We start from the raw sequence: 16,648 nt of genomic DNA, 5'->3' as shown, positions 1-16,648 counted from the left end.
GTCTTTTTACTTTTGCATTTTCATTTTATTTTTTCATTTTAGCCTTATTTGTTTTCTCTTTTCATCTCTTCTGTTCTCTTCTCTCCTCATTTCATCTCTCATCGTTTTACAGTTTTATCTTAATTTTCATATTATATATGCACATTTACTTTCATGAACTGGTTTTCTCTTTCAATCCTTCAAAACATCAACAGGTTCATGAATAGTTTCTAAACGGGCCCTAAAAGGTTTGACTTGTCCCTTCTGCAGTACACTTAATCGAAGAAGACAAAACTAAGCTTGGAAATGTATCCTAGAACAGAAACAAAGGTGAAAAGAGTGGATGTCTGCACCACTCCATGGATTCTTTTTTTTTTTTTACCATAAAGATTTTTTTTTTCTTAACTGTTAGATGTCATGTAAATTTTGGGTTTCAACCTTGTCTTTTTCTGTTCTCAACAGGCCTGCCCAGAAATCTGGAGACAGTACCACCTTACAGTAAGCTTTCTTTCCTTTGTCTCTCCTACAAAATATGAAGGATAATTTATGCACGAATCCACACTCAATCTCCCTGAGGGAATTCCAGGTGACCGACTGTGTTAAACATCTGAATCAAGGGAGTCATTTGTGACAGATGCATGCAAAGATGTCATTCAAACCTCACATGCATGCAAACACACACACACTCATGAGCACTAGAGTCATGACTGTGGCTTGCAGAGAAAAGACTCTGTGTCCTGCTGCTTTCGTCTTTGTGTGAACGAGTATAAATGCTGTACTCCTGATGCTTTCCTTCACCACAAAGGGCTGCTTTAAAACTAGCCTTCTGTTAAAGTCACTCTTCAAAAACATCTCGGAGATATTTGTTACTTTTAAAACAAAACAACAGGATTTGTTGCATTGAGTTTTACCGAGTCGCTGTGTGCTTTTTTTTTTTTTTTAAGGAGTTGCATCTGTGTGTGTCACTTTTTGTCACCGAACGATCTGAAAGCGGTTAATTGGCAAACTCACTGAGCATTTTCTCCCTAAAGATCCACCAGGGTGAGAAGGCATGTGACAGTCACACACACAGCTAAACGTCAAGGGTGCACTGAAACATCTGCACACACACACACACATGCGCTCAGACTCCTGGAATATAGACCTCAGCCTAAGAGAAAAGAGCAGCTTGTTTGTCAATTAAGAGACGTGATAAAGCATGAAATGTGCTGCCAGCATCTCGCTGTGCCGAGCAGTCACTCGACCCGGCACACACACAGTCTAATTAGCTAGGCTGCCTAATGAAAAGGCCAGATCGTTAGCACTAGCCTGGTGCGCGGGGTGGAGAAAGAGAAAACAGAACGGTGGGGTGAAAAGAAAAGGTTGCCTCAGGCCTGTAAAAAGCTGCGTGGAGGGGTAAAAGTCTTTCAAATCTTCCTCACTTCTACCGTTTCTCAGCTTTATGATTTCTTTCCTCAGTTTTGAATAAAAATAGTGTTTCCTGAGTTTGTTCCGATTAAGTTCACGGCACCAAGAAAGAAACTAATATTATTATACGTCTTTAAAAAGCACGCCATGGTGTCTGTTGTTAGCAAAAATACCATCGTTTTTTAAAGTAAAAAAAAAATATATATATATATATATATGTTTGTGTGCGTGTGTATATGTGTGTGTGTGTGTGTGTGTATATATATATATATATATATATATATATATATATATATATATATATATATATATATATATATATATATATATATATAATAAAAAAAAACATAATATAAAACATAATATCCTACAATAAAACCCAAGTGTACAATGGTCTAATTTAGCTTTACGGTACCGCTTCTGTTACAGTTGTTCAATATAATTGTTTTATATTGTTTAATATATAATATATGTTGCTCATTTTTAATGTTGGAAGGCTTCTGCTTGGTTAAATTACTGCATGTCTGAAATCTATGTATATCTGGACAGTTTAATTTAACTTTTATTAGATACATTATTTGGAAACATAGTTAAATGTTACATGTGTTTACTACAGTAAAAAGAGTAAATTATGCATAATTGCAAGCAACTAATCATAATCTCTGACCCTATAGTAAGTACATGTAGTTAATTAATATAATTCAGCAATTATACTGTAATGTCACTTTAAAATAAAGTGATTCAGTAGTGTGTTGATGCGAATTTGCGTCCAGAATTAAAAATAAGATGAGACACAACAAATAAACAAGTAAAGAATAAAGTGATTTACACAGTTCGAAGGAGTGTTTTATGGGAGTAAAATTGGAAATATTATTTCAGTGGTAGCCATAGTTATCAAAAAAAAAAAGTTTTATCACACACAGTGTCTTAGTGGAGGACATATGTGGACTTCTGAGTGTCTGCAGGCTTTATACTGGTGTAAAATATCATGTGATGGTTTCCTACAGGTCCACTTGGTTCTGCTGGGCTGAGTCCATCTGCTTGTGCAGTACTTTCATCCTCTGGGTCCTGCCCTGCTTCTGTGTGTGTGTGTGTGTGTGTGTGTGTGTGTAGGTACTTAAAATAAATCACCCTCAACAGACACCTTTAAACTATTCTGGAGTCTAGAGGGCTCAAAGTTAAATACAGTACAGATAGCCCTGTGTGTGAGTGTGACCGTGTGTGTGTGTGTGTGTGGTGCTTTGGGAGCTCTGGCCTGTCGCCCTATGCTAGACCCAGTCAGGTGTGAAAAGGCATTCTGTCAGACCAGTCCCTTTCTACTGGGTCTGTTTATACTGTGTGTGTGTGTGTGTGTGTGTGTGTGTGTGTGTGTGTGTGTGTGTGTGTGTGGGCAAGGCCTGCACCTGTCTTCACTTACAAACAACCACTCAACTCGCTTAAGTTTGCCACAAAACCCAAAGGAGACAGACTGAGAGAAGTGCGAGTGTTCACTGAGAAGCTACGCAGAGAGAGGAGGATTTACAAAGCATATGTGTTGTCTGGGCCACTGTGTGTTTATTCTTTTCCTTGGTTCAAGCTTCTTTTTTTTGGCCACATTATTATATAATATGATCACAACATGCTTTAACAACACTATAAGGACATCACTTACTCCAGAAGTTAAATCAAATATTCTTTAATCTTAAAAAAAAATACAGTTTTAGGCATGTTCTGTACACATGCACAACTGGACATATTTCCATTTTGTTTAGTTGCATTTAGCAACACGTTTACAGAGCTTTTATGTTTTAATTCAGATATTTTACAGGTATGAAGGGGAAACGGGTTACAATCCTTTAAGAGAATATTAATGAGCAATTACCTTTTTTAAAACATCTTTATAAAATCCCTGCTTTCCTCAAACTGATCAGCTTCGTAATCCTTTACACTGTCATGAAAATGAATTGAATTGTTAGCAAAAGTGAAATGAATGAGGAAAGTACAGTTCATGGGTTCAAAGTGATCAAGTGATTATAAAGAGAAATTCAACAATAAAGAGAAATGGTTTCACTGTTGATATAAACATTTCTGGATATTGTTCTGTAATATATTTATATTTATATTGTTCTGACATTGCAAGACCGAGCCAGATATGGTCCAAAAACCTTGTGATGAATTAATTATTAGCAGGAAATTGTACTTTTTCAGTATAAATAATATTTTGCAGGTTGATTGGTCATTTAGCTATATCGTATGCCATCAGAAGATAGAAAGGTCTGGACTTCAAATGTTTGCACGGGAAGCAAATATATAGTTTGTAGATGGCTACATACATTAAATGTGATATACATGTGGCGCCATCTACTGATTCAGCTGATGTACTGCAGTTATGAGGGTTTGGCTCTTTTTATTGGGCCCTTTTGCAACCGACTAGCAATCAGATGATGTATTAAAGATTTAAACATCAAAGTGTAATTGTAACTCTACATTTATCTGTAAGAAGTATAAACATTTGTGAATGTGTGTGCTGATATTTGTGTGAACGTAAAGACTGAAGAGAAACTTTATCTGACACAGTTTATTTAGAGTGTTTTTATCGATTAGACTGCCTTGGGAACGGCTCAGTGAAAATGTCAAAGCAGAGCGTTCAGATAAAGCTGTTCTTCCTCACGGTGAAGCTTTATAAGAGACATCAGAGTTCAGGGGAAGAACAGGTTTTTAATCAAGTTAGAAATTAACATGTGTGGGAGCTTGAATTGAGAATTTAGTTTGAATGCATTTTGATTAAATTGATTCTGATTTTATGCTCAGGCGGCATTCATTAGATCTGAAATACAGTCTTATTGTGAAATATTATTCCTATGATCAAAGCTGAATTTTCAGCATCATTACTCCAGTCTTCAGTGTCACATGATCCTTCAGAAATCATGCTGATATGCTGGTGTTGAAGAAACATTTGGTGCACAAGAATCATTTCTTATTACTTTTTTATGCATTTATACAGGATACATTTTTTTCAAGATTCAAGATCATCCAAAAATTATATAAATAATTTGTAATAATATAGTATTTGATTATTTTTATCAATTTAATGCATCCTTGCTGCATATTTTTAGACAAATGTTTTTATAAATATTTCATTTGCATATTGTTTTTCTGTTGATTTATTGGTTGTGTGGTGTCGCCACCTAGGAGGAAAAACTTCAAATGCTTTAGTAGATGTTTGTTGTTTGCCCTTTTGGAACTATTCTGATGTTTTCATTTTCTAATACCATTAATTTATCTCTCTTTGTGGCCTTAAGCAAATATTTTTTCTTTCTTGTCATGTCTTGTTTCTTCTGAGTCATGCTTTGAAACTCAGGTTTTCATTTAAGCAGAAAACATTGGGAAGTCTTTGCTTATAAACCAATTATTTTTCCTTTCAGCTGTTAGATTAGCTTTTTCTGTTTATCAGTCTGGAAAATGAAAATGTAACTAGAAAAAGAAAAATTATATATAGGAAAAATCATATTGCTCCTATCCTACCCATTTTTAAGCATAATATAATTTCTTCTTTTCTTTCCTTTGATTTTTTTGAGTGAAGTATGAAGTGTTTTTTTTTCCTGGAAGAATTGATTCATCATGATATTGTGACCTCGTTAGATGCAAACCCCTTCATCTCTGATACAAAGACCGTTCTTAGGCTCTTTCTCTTTTTCCTTTGTTTCTGTCTCTTTCTTAAACTCACAATCCCACACGCTGTCTCTTGCTCCTCCGCTGGTTTGGACGATGGCTTCTGGTTATCAGTTGGAAGGCAGGCACAGAGAAACCGGTGTGTGTGGCATTGCATGACAGGCCAGGGATCGATAGCATTATAAGGCATGTGTGTATGGCCGAACATCAGTCTAAGAGTGTGTATGTGTGCGTCTTTTGGCTGTCAGTTTCCTGTGTCTGCATTTGAATTACAAAGGCAAGCAGAGCTGGCATGAAAATATAAAAATGTATATCTGTTAGCTTCTCTCTGCCCTACGTGTCGCATACACACACTTCTACTGAACTGAGAGAGACAGAAGAGTAAACGGTCTTCAGCTGAGAAACAGAAATGGGTCAGAGCATCCTTTTCTTTATCCTCTTTACATTTATGAAATATTTTGTCGAGGAACAAACATGAAAAAGATGAATTTAACAGGTTTGTTGACATAGCGTTACGACACACTCTTAAAAATAAAGCTTTCAGAAAGGGGTTTCACAGCGATGCCATAAAAGAACCATTTTGAGTTTCCCTCTCAGTGAAAAGGTGTTTTCTGTAGTGTATTTTCATAATCCAAAGAACATATTTCCATAGGAAAGGAAAGCATGGATGCTAAAAGATCTTTGCCAGTAAAGAACCTGTTTTTAAGTTTGCATAGCGGTAGTATGTTTTCAGATAACTTGCATTAGGCTGATATAAAAGTCAAGTCTATTTCTTTAGTTTATAGTACTACTATGCATAAAATGTTTTGGTACAATATTTTGCAAAGGGATGTGTGGTTTGAGGTTTAAATGTAGAAACTGAATTGGCAGCTAAATGTAGGGATTAATACATGATTTCTGAAAAATGTTCGGAAAACTTTTTTTTTTCTTTTTCTTATACTTTCTGAACATATCGGTGACATGCCTTCAGTATTGCCACTTTTAGCCTAAGAAGAACATCATTGGCAAACAATGATATTCGTATTTTTGGGGTAAATTTTGTTGATTAATAATTTTGCCTGGTATTTGGCTGGTTTGGGTTCGTCATGGATAAATAATAGGTCCCTATCTTAATGAGTTTTTCATTGATTCATTTATTCATGCGATTCGTTCAAAGCTGCTGATTCAATATGATATTATCATAATACGATAAATATCCTACAACCCTAGGGCTATCAGAGTTTTTATGCTTGATGTGCTATATATATATATATATATATATATATATATATATATATGTGTGTGTGTGTGTGTGTGTGTGTGTGTGTGTGAATAACGTGAATATATTTTTACAAATATTTTTACATGTGTGTGTGTATATATATTTACATTTATAATTTAAATGAAATATAAATATTTTAAGTGTAAACAAAAAATATTTCTTATATTTATAAAAGCATGTGTGTGTATTTATATATACATAATAAATATGCTCAGTACACACACACACACATTATGTAAACAAAAACGTTTATTTTATATATGATTAAACATTTGACAGCACTGTTATATATTATTACTCCTTAATTTGAATGGATTGTATCAGATTGTGAAGTGAAGAATTCAGAGTAAAGAGTTCAGAATGTTCTGGATCCCCCTTAAATCCAGAAAATTGCAAAATAAACCCTGATCTGCTTATCTCTCTCTCTCTCTTTCTCTCTCTTTCTCTAAAAAGACATGTTATAGGTCAATCATGGTTTTTTAATCCAGAATCTTTATTAATTGTCTAATGAGTGATGCATTTTCGATGGATCATCTTATATTGAATCCATGCCGGAATGAAAAGGGTGAATGTCTTTACATGATTTCTTGTCACCTGACCCCTTTCCTCTCTTTCTGGGGGGTTCTGTAGAGTTTTCTATTACATATGCAAAATTCACCCCAAATCTGCCACCTCTCCGTAATCCACCAAACACACAAAGACTGTTTACACTGTGTGTGTGTGTGTGTGTGTGCGTGTGTGAATTGTGATGACACTGGAAACAGTTTGAATCTGATGTGGGTTTATGGATTAAGGTTGTGTCCGTCTGTAGCCAAGGTATGAAGCACTGTTGCCAGGATGGTGTGTGTGTAAATGTGTGTTTTATTTGCTTATGTGTGTGATTGTGTAAGCACAAGGTCTGTTTTCTTTGAGGAGGAAAGGGTGGTGGTTTCACTTCAAAACTTCATAGCATCTATCATGATTTTAACTGATCCGTAAGTCCGCTTCAGAGGCTGTTTTGTAGTTCTGGTTGGTTTAAATACGTTTAGTGTTGGTTTCTTTTTTATAGAGTTAGATAAATGCTTAGTTAACCCCCCCAAAAAATTGGTAAATGAATAAATTAACTCGAAGTCAGAACATGAATAATGCACTGAATGCTTTTCGTTGACCAAAACAAATTTTTCACTACATTTTTTTTTACATCAAAAACAAAAAGCACAAATATTCCTATACTCTATAAGATATTCCTTGAAACAAAATGTCCTACAAAATGTCTTAAATTTACAGGATAAATGTTTCAGGTACTACAGGTTGGTTTATTGGTGTCTGTATATTTTACAACTAAATGTAAACTGAAACACCCTAATGTACATCACCTATTTAAAAATATATATATTTAGATTAAAAAAAAATCATATTTTATGTGTAACAAAAGGACTTTTATTGGGAATGTTTGACTGTAAATTATACGGTCATTAATTTGTTTTACTTGTTAAAAAAACACTCTTGACAGTATTTTATAATAAATTACATATTTTGTTAAACAATTTACAAATTCTCATATATGGTATATATTAAGGTATTTTTCAGTTAACCCCTTAAAAGATTTTTACTGTAGAATTTGTATTATTATTATTATTTATTTTATTTATTTATTTTGCATTATCTAGATTAAAAAGCATCCTTTTTTAAAGACATATTTGATGGTCACTGCTGGGAATGACATGCTACCCAACCAAATAATAAGGTAGCAGCGAGGGTCACAGTAAGACATGTTTTGAAGCTACAAACAAGATTCACGTTAAAATAATTTTAACTACAAATCAATTTGAATGAGAAAATATGATAAATTTCAGATTCAAATTTGTCATCACTTTGTTTTAAATTACTCTTAACTAACTGAAAAAGATGGTGCAATTGAAAGATATTTGTGTCTACGAATGTAGTTTTGCACAAGCTTGCGTGCAAAACACACACTTTAGCTTGTGTGTGTGTGTGTTATCAGAGGCCAACCGAGGTGATACACACACACACACACACACACACTAAAGAGAGGTAATTAATAGTGCCACAGAGCAGCTCTTATGCACAGAGGATTGATGAAGGAGGGGTCGCCCTGTCATCTTTTTTTGTTCCTTCTTTCAGTCATCCTCCTTTTCCATCACATTCGAGCATGAGCGTGATAACAAGAGCTCAGGGGCACAGCGTATCTGTGATGGGGGAGGGTCTTCTTACACACCAATTTACATGAGATATCTGCAGGAATGAGAATGAAAAAAGGTGGATAGAGAGGTACAGTTGAAAAGAAGAAAGAGTTAAAGGACAAAGGGACGGAAAGAGAAACAACAGTAAGATTTGGAAGTAGTGTGAAGTGAGCAATAGAAACATTCAGAAATGCGGAAAACAGGACAGAAAGAAAGAGAGACAGTGTGTGGAAAGGAGGAAGATGTGTTTAAAATGTGTCTGCGTGCGGGCTTATAGAAAATGTGCATATATGAGTGTGTGTATGTCTCGATGCCCCCTTGAGGAGACATTTAAAGACAGTATGTGTGTAGTTCCCGGCCACACACACACACACACACATGCATTCAAACACGTTTCGCACCAGTCGGCTTACCCTCTTTATCCTGCTGTATTTACAGAGAGCGATGGAGCATGAAACGCATTTGGGCTCCTCAGGACCAGATGGAGAAACACACACACACACATGCACACAGGCATCCAAAGCTGGCCTTATCACCAGCGCATTACTGGGTTTTATTGATACCCTCAGTAATCACTCCCTTAAATCACCTCAAAGAAAAGAAAAATCTAGAGATAATCTGAATGTCTGTGAGAGAGGTGTGGGAGGAGGAGACCGAGAGGATGATGGGAGAAAGAGAGTGTGATTGGGAAATGCAAGGGAGGTTTATAATAATTGAATTGAGTGAAGTCGAGTAATATAACGCAGGTATTGGCTGACATACGAGCACACAAAGGGCACAAGTGCATTCACACGCCTGACATGGCACAAATGCACATAACCGCATCGTAAAAATGGTCCATTGTTGAAAAAAAGCATCATCAACATTCTGCTAAACTTCTCTTTTTGTGGTCCACAAAGGATATAAACTGAGAGTAAATTATGACAGAATGTTCATTCTTGGGTCAAGTGGTTCTCAACCAGAGGACGGGGGCCCACCAAACAACAAAAAACTCTTTGTCTGTTAAGTGATTCCTTTATTTCTTTGAAGAACTGGGGCTCCCACTGGATATGCAAGGAAACCTCAAAATAAAAGTGTGTTTTCTATACACACTTCATTATTAGTAAATCATGGATTACTGGAAGAGTAATGTACTGTACATTAATTGGTTAAAAAACGGGATCGCTGAAGAAGTTTCAATTTCTGGCATGTCTGTAGATTAAAGTTAGTTTTCAATGTGTAAATGGGACTGGGGACAGTCAGACGGCCTTAGGGTCACTGTCGAAATTGTACAGCACTGAGTGTTAATGAAGGAATTTCTCTCTATGTTTCTTGTTATAGACATCAAATACAAGATTTTATGCATTTTGCTCAAAGGAGGCAGTCAAACTCTCATTCTGAAGTTTTTGTGACTCTGTATCTTCACGTTTCTCTGTAGACCACTAATGGACCCCTCCACAAGCCCAGTGATCCAGATGCCTGCAGGAGACCGGCCTACTGCTATAACTGCTCTAAGAAAGGACACTTCGGCCATGTGAGTGGATCAGCCTCATCTATGCTGATTGCTGATTGCTTTCTGCAATCAATAACAACCACCAAAACCACCCAGCAAAACATTTAAATACCATATGAGATTATAGTGTGTTTTCTCTGCAGGAGTGCACTGAGAGGAGAATGTATAACGGGACGTATCCCACCCTGCCATTCATTTCCTATTATGACACAAAGAAGGACATGAATTGCCGGAATCATCGACTCAAAAAGCGAGCCAAAGGTTTGTTCTGATAAGTTGATTAAGATCTAAAGATTGAGACCTAAGGATTTAATGAAGTGTGTCTCTTACAGAACTTCAGGAAGCAGGATTGATTTCACCTGATGGAGCTTTCATTACAAATACCCTCCATCCGCCCAGAAAGAAACCTAAAACCAGCCACAAATACTCACACAACAACCAGCTCACGCCGAAGAGACGCATCGCACACACACCCAAACACCATCCAGAAGCGCACAAACCGAACACACACTTAAATTTCAAGCAGAACTCACAAACGCCAGGAAGCCACAGCAAACCCACGCCGCAGAGCAAGGTTAAACCGCAAAAGCAGAGCCAGAAGGAAGCCAAAAAGAAAACGCAATCTAAACGTATCGTTTTAGATGAAGACGCAGACTTTCCTAGAGGCTGTGAAAAGAGCCCTCACACCACGACAGTGTTTTCATCCCCTCGCGAAGACCGTGTGACGCAAAAGAAGCTCTTTGGACTGGAAAAGAACAATGAAAAGAAAACCGATCAAATATCGAAAAAGAACGAGAGGAGAAGGAGAAAGAGACAGAATAAAGCTGCAAAAGGTTCTCCCATGTGTCCCTCCGAGGAAAACCTTTTTCTGATTAAACAAAGAAAAGTATGAAGATTAAAAAAAAGCTAATTGTGTGTGGTTGGTTTTGGCCCGTCTTCCTCCATTCACATGCTTTTGTGTGCAGTATTCAGAGACCAAATTCAGTAATTTGCTTATTATATAATGATATATTAATATTAAAAAGTGCATTATTGTTTGGGAGGGAAAAAATAATACATTTAGCAAACATCTGGTATTTTAAAAGCAAGTGTCCTGCCTGAACATGATTTTATTTTAAGTACATGCTGACTTCTGTAACATCATGATTAAATTAAAGTTTGTTTGTATTGATAATCTGTTTGAGATCTTTTGTAAATGACTAATATCATCAAAACAGAGAAAAAAAGGTCCAGAGGACTTTTATTTTTCTTTCTCAATGGTGGAGTTCGGGGGCGGGGCTATCTGTTTTGCCAACCAATGGCAGATGTTGGAGTTGAAACCAGTTTAAAAGCAGTCATTATTTCTGCAGTATTTTTCTAAAATGAAATCTGTGATTGTCTCTTCGCTTTCCAAACAGGATGTGCATTAATATAACACCAGTAGGTGGAGAAAAGTGTCTTAATCAGACGTTCAATCACTCGCTCAACCACTTAAATAACACTGATTCATTCAGAAACAAAACAACACTCTGGTGTTTATCTCAGAGATGCTGAACCAGTAAGTTCTGCTTTGACTTTGTTTAGAATGTTATTGTTGGTGGATCAAAATCATGGCTGTTACTCACATTGACTTTTCTCACATTCTCACCACACAATGCAGGATTCATTTTCGAAGAGGAGAAAAATATAATATCTCATAATAGATGTTCAAGCAATGTAAGTTCAGACCTAATGGCATAGGAAATGACAATATTATATAAAGTTATTCAAAATGAGCTTATTGTTTATTGGACTCACAACCATGCTCTTGATCTGTGTGCGGTGCTGATTTCTTTAAACTAGCAATATAAAGAGTTGTTTACAGGTTTACATTTGCATTTGATGTCTTGCAGTGTGAGTGAGTTTGAATTAGGGATGTCAAATTTCGATTATTTCCATGATCGATCGTCGTTTAAATTAACGATCAATTAATCGATTAATCGTTAACCATAATACTGCAAAATGCGTCTATTGCAGGCACACAGTCAGCGGTATGACAGGATGTGCAAAAGCCACACACACACACAAAACGCTTTCTCACTTGAATTAAAGAGGTTTTAGTCTGAATAAAATGCTAGTAGCAGGATTATAAAATGAATAGATGCGATTATGATCATTTGATAAAATGAAGAGAGCGCGCCATACTTTTGAGGTCATTTTACTTTGTTGACAGTTTCCAATCCCGCACGGAGAACGCTGAACGCGCATCTTTAAATGGTTTTGTGGTTCTCGTTGTTGTATTTTAAAGCACAATTGCGATGTTTTCAACTGACATTATTGTATAAAATTATCCGAAATGTGGAGCGCGTGTGACTGCGCTGCACATTAAGTGAACTACATCGGCGCTGCTGCACCAAAACACAGTTGCTCACATTAATTTGATCCTGCTGGATTCTGTCCTAGAAAATGTCAGATTTTTTAAAATCCGGCATACAGCGCATTAGATCGTGACAGTGCATGCGTGCAGACGAGGATGAGCGAGCGCGGCTTTGGCTAGATTTATTTGGAGGTTATTGCTCATGTCTCATTCGGCACAAATCGAAATGTTTCCATATTCGCAATGTATTTGAATGTTAAACTATTATTTATAATGTAAACTAGGCTTGTACTTAACACGCATTCGCATATAGACGGAAAAGATGATCCTCTTCATATGAGCAAAAACGTCCTTGGCATAACAGCAGAGTGGACCGGTATACTACGGTCTATTTAAACTGAATGCTCCAGGAATGTGTCGGTCACAGCGCCTATTAATCGCTGTTTTGAATCCAGCAATTATTTATTTAGAAATGATAAGATCTGATTATGACAAGTGTGGTATAAAAGCTTTGTTTATTAGAGGAATAATAGGTTAACTGGAGATGTTACATCGCGACCATGCTTTTGGACCCCATAGTCTTCATTTACGCGGCTTTGTTCTGGTTTGCCGGTTGGTCACGAATTTCCACAAATTCAGTATATTTAGGCATTGTTTCTTTTCCTAAATCTTCATAGTCTAACCCTCTAATTTCCCAGGTTTATTTTATTATCTTTCGCTTTTAATAACGGTTTTCGCATCTCTTACTGTGGTAAAAATGGGAAGGGAAATTAAAGATTTCATGAATTAAGAATTCGTTCGATTTATTAATTGGTTCCCTTATTTCACTTAAATCATGGGTTATTTAGGGAACAAAATTAATGAAACATGGACAATTGCCACATTAATAATTAGTAGGAATGAATTAACAAGTTGTAGGAATGAATAGACTACCTGTCCTGTCACTGTGTCCCGCAGCCCTGCAAAGCGCACGATATAAAACAGTTATCTGATGAAATGATTAGTAACTACATTTCTATTGCATTTAATGTTGAAGAACTTTTATGTTGTTTCTATTTTAATGTACTTTAAAGTTTAAATCACATTAAAAGCTTAATTTGTACATTGTGAATGAATGATGATGCTTTTATATATCGTCACCGTCACTCACAGCCGCTCGCACGTGTTGAGTGCGCGTGAGCCGCACGCAGCCCCAACACTGAATCGGTTAACCGACCATCGATAGCCTTAATCGATTGCATCTCTTATCGACAATTAATCGATCATCGATTAATCGTTGACATCCCTAGTTTGAATCATGAAACAATCTGGCCCTTGTCTGACCATGAAGCATGTGTGTGTGTGTGTGTGTGTGTGTCTCATTAAAGTGTTATGCTAAGAGAGACTGATGATGCTTTAAATGACAAATGTTCTAGGAAACAACTTCCTTTTAATTATAGTAGCAGTGTTGCCAAATCTTTAAATCTGAAACACAAGCGATATCTCTCCTCATCGATCAGGTCATGACATTTGTCTGTATCCGTCTGCAGTGTGGGTGAATATCGGCTTCAGTGTTTACATGTTCATTTACTGGGCACTGAATGAAATATGAATCAGAGCATGTGCTTTGAGTCTCATTTAATATAAATTATAAATGATCGAAAGCATTTTGAAATATATAGTCATATACACAGCTCGGTTTGAGCGGGATGCGAGTGTGTTTGAGTGGAAGACAGCAGTGTCCTCTTGAAGAGCTACACGTGTTTGCTTTTTTGATTAACTCTTGAAAGATAAGACAGCCAATGTTGATTAATTTTCTGAAATCGAATCGTCTTAGCCGTTCAGTTTGATTGTAATCTTTTTATTAATAAGATCTCAGGCAAACACGCCTGCCCATAGTCTCCGAATTAAAGTGGTCAAATCCCTGTCTTCATCTGTGTGGTGGTAGTCATTACTCAGGACTGAATCCGCTGTGTGTGTGTGTGTGTGTGTGTGTGTGTGTGTGTGTGTTATTGTGCAGGGCTGTGAGGGTTTCCAGGTGGATGTTTGCGGTGTGTGTGCAGGGGACAGGAGCTCATGTGAGCTGTTTAGTGGGACACTCTTTCTTTCCATGCTTTCTGTTGGCTACCACAAGATCCCGGACATTCCCGCTGGAGCTCAACGAATCAAGTTACAGGAAACACAGAAGACCAGGAACTATTTGGGAAATTGAACTGAATTCCTGCTAGCTCTTCTTTTTTAACTTACTTCAGGATCATTATGATGGCATGCTCGCTCACTCCTCATATAAGGTACAATTTAGTGTCCCGTTAAGGATTTAAAACATAAAATGCAGTAGGATAAAATTGTCAAACAATAATTGTACACTACCTTTCAAACGTGTGGGGCCACTTTTGATTTTGATTGTTTTTTAAAAAATAGCACCAATGCTCAAGAAAAACTAACAAACAGCATCACTGAGCATCTCTCATCTTAACCAAGTTCCTTCGGACCTCTGAACCAGTTCCTCTGTACAGCCTCAAACACCCAGCAGTGCTACCTGTGGAACAGGTACAGTACTTTAGTTATTAGTCATTACATTATGTATCAAAACCTTGCATCGTGTGTTTGTGGTTCTTTCCTCCTGTTTAATTTGAAACTAAATATGCTGTCAAAAGATCCCTAGAAAATGTCCGAGACAGAAATAGAAAATAATTGTTAGATTTTCAGTATTTCTGGCTCTGAGACATGAAAACACATTGATGTATCTGATGACCAGTGTTCTGTTTTATAAGATGACACAGGTGACACACACACACACACCATTCTTGCATTCCAGGCCATTGCAGAGGTTCAATAATGTCTTCACTGTTTAAAATCTAAATCAAAACCAGAGTAACCATACTTTTGTGTCTGCAAATAAAACCAAAACAGACTGGTATTCTCTTAGCAATAGACACATCACATGACAATGTTATGTGTTCCTGTCTTTCTCTGTTTAATCTGTTTGTCGGATGTGTGTGTGTGTCATATCAGGACACAACTCTGTATAATGACATGGGTATGACACAGGTATTACAAGGAGAGGGTGACTTATGAGGACATAACCCATGTCCCCATTTTTCAAAACACTTATAAATCATACAAATGAGTTTTTTTGAGAAAGTAAAAAACTTAAAGTGTTGCATATTTGTTGATCTTAATGTGATGCATTGATTTGTTGTAATGATGCCAATAAATTGAATGTGTTTTAAAAACACAATGACCAAGTTTATGTTTTTATCATCAGTTAACGCAGATTCTGAACTTATATTTCTTGTTCCACAGCTAACCATATTTTAACCGCATGTTCATACTTTTTAACTGACACAATGAACACATTTAAGCTGATTTTAAGCAATGTTAATAATGTTATTTAGAAAATGTCATAATCTAAATAAATACAAATAATAGTACACTTTTTTTTTGTTAAAGTTCAAGAATCTTTGCTTGTTTCTTACCTGCAATGAATTAAGGTGAACGAATGCTACATCTATAAAGCTCCACAAATCAGGAGTAAATTAGGTGGTATACTTGATGTAAAAAAAAACATACCTTTAATCTCTTAGTATCTCTCTCTTTGTGTCTCTCTCTGTAGACGAGTCCTGCAGGGATATGCAGGCTAGTATAACTGTGTGGTGGTGGTCCAGGCCTGTTTGTGTGTGATGCTCTCGGGTCATTCAGAGAGACACACTGCGTCGAATCGGGTGATCTGGCTGCCTTGTTGTTGGGATGTGACCCCAGCGCTCTTCATTCCTGAAAGATGATGTCCAGGTCTCATCATGACATCATCCCCCACCTGAGATGACATCACTGTTCAAAGACTTTAAATATCTGTTCACTGGCCTTTTTTTTTTTTTAACACAAAATGAGAATGCAAATTAATATTTATTGCAAATAAGACAACCAAGCCTCTTTTACTTAATTTATCATGTCTGAAAAATGAGTAATGACAGATTTCAAATTACTCTTTACATTTAAATGGTTATTTATATGACTAATAATTTATGTCTAAAGATTCAAAATAAACTTTAGCATTTGTCTAGATGTTAAGGCAAATACTAACTCTAAAACTTTATAGAAAGGGTTACAAAAATGACACAAAACTTGATGAGGAAGGGTTCTAATATGTAGGAAAAAAAGAAGAAGAAGAAGAAGTTCCTTCGTACAATAAAACAAACGTTTTAAATCACTCTAAAAACCTTGCTTGTCATATATCATCTTAATCTTGGTCACTGGTGTCATGAAATAACAATTAGGTTCATACATTAAAAATAGTTTACCCATGTGCTGAAATGGCCCCTCAAAAACTAAAATCACAAATCATGTGTGTAAATATTTCT

At 36.3% G+C, this 16,648-nt stretch overlaps 1 protein-coding gene across 1 annotated transcript in view; it reads left to right on the top strand.

Moving 5' to 3' along the window:
* The window catches only part of LOC113076765 (zinc finger CCHC domain-containing protein 7-like), a 40,552-nt gene extending 29,405 nt beyond the window's left edge, over nt 1-11,147 (top strand). The window contains exons 6-9 of the mRNA XM_026249458.1: nt 442-477; nt 9,899-9,994; nt 10,117-10,234; nt 10,306-11,147. Coding sequence (XP_026105243.1) covers nt 442-477; nt 9,899-9,994; nt 10,117-10,234; nt 10,306-10,865 — 810 coding nt within the window. The 3' untranslated portion in view covers nt 10,866-11,147. The remainder of the gene's footprint in view (nt 1-441; nt 478-9,898; nt 9,995-10,116; nt 10,235-10,305) is intronic.
* Nucleotides 11,148-16,648: the final 5,501 nt, after the last annotated feature.

The sequence above is a fragment of the Carassius auratus genome, unplaced genomic scaffold (assembly GCF_003368295.1).
Source record: "Carassius auratus strain Wakin unplaced genomic scaffold, ASM336829v1 scaf_tig00021196, whole genome shotgun sequence".
NCBI lineage: Eukaryota > Metazoa > Chordata > Actinopteri > Cypriniformes > Cyprinidae > Carassius > Carassius auratus.
Note: the sequence above shows the minus strand (reverse complement) of the source record. Positions and strands in the feature narration are given on the sequence as shown.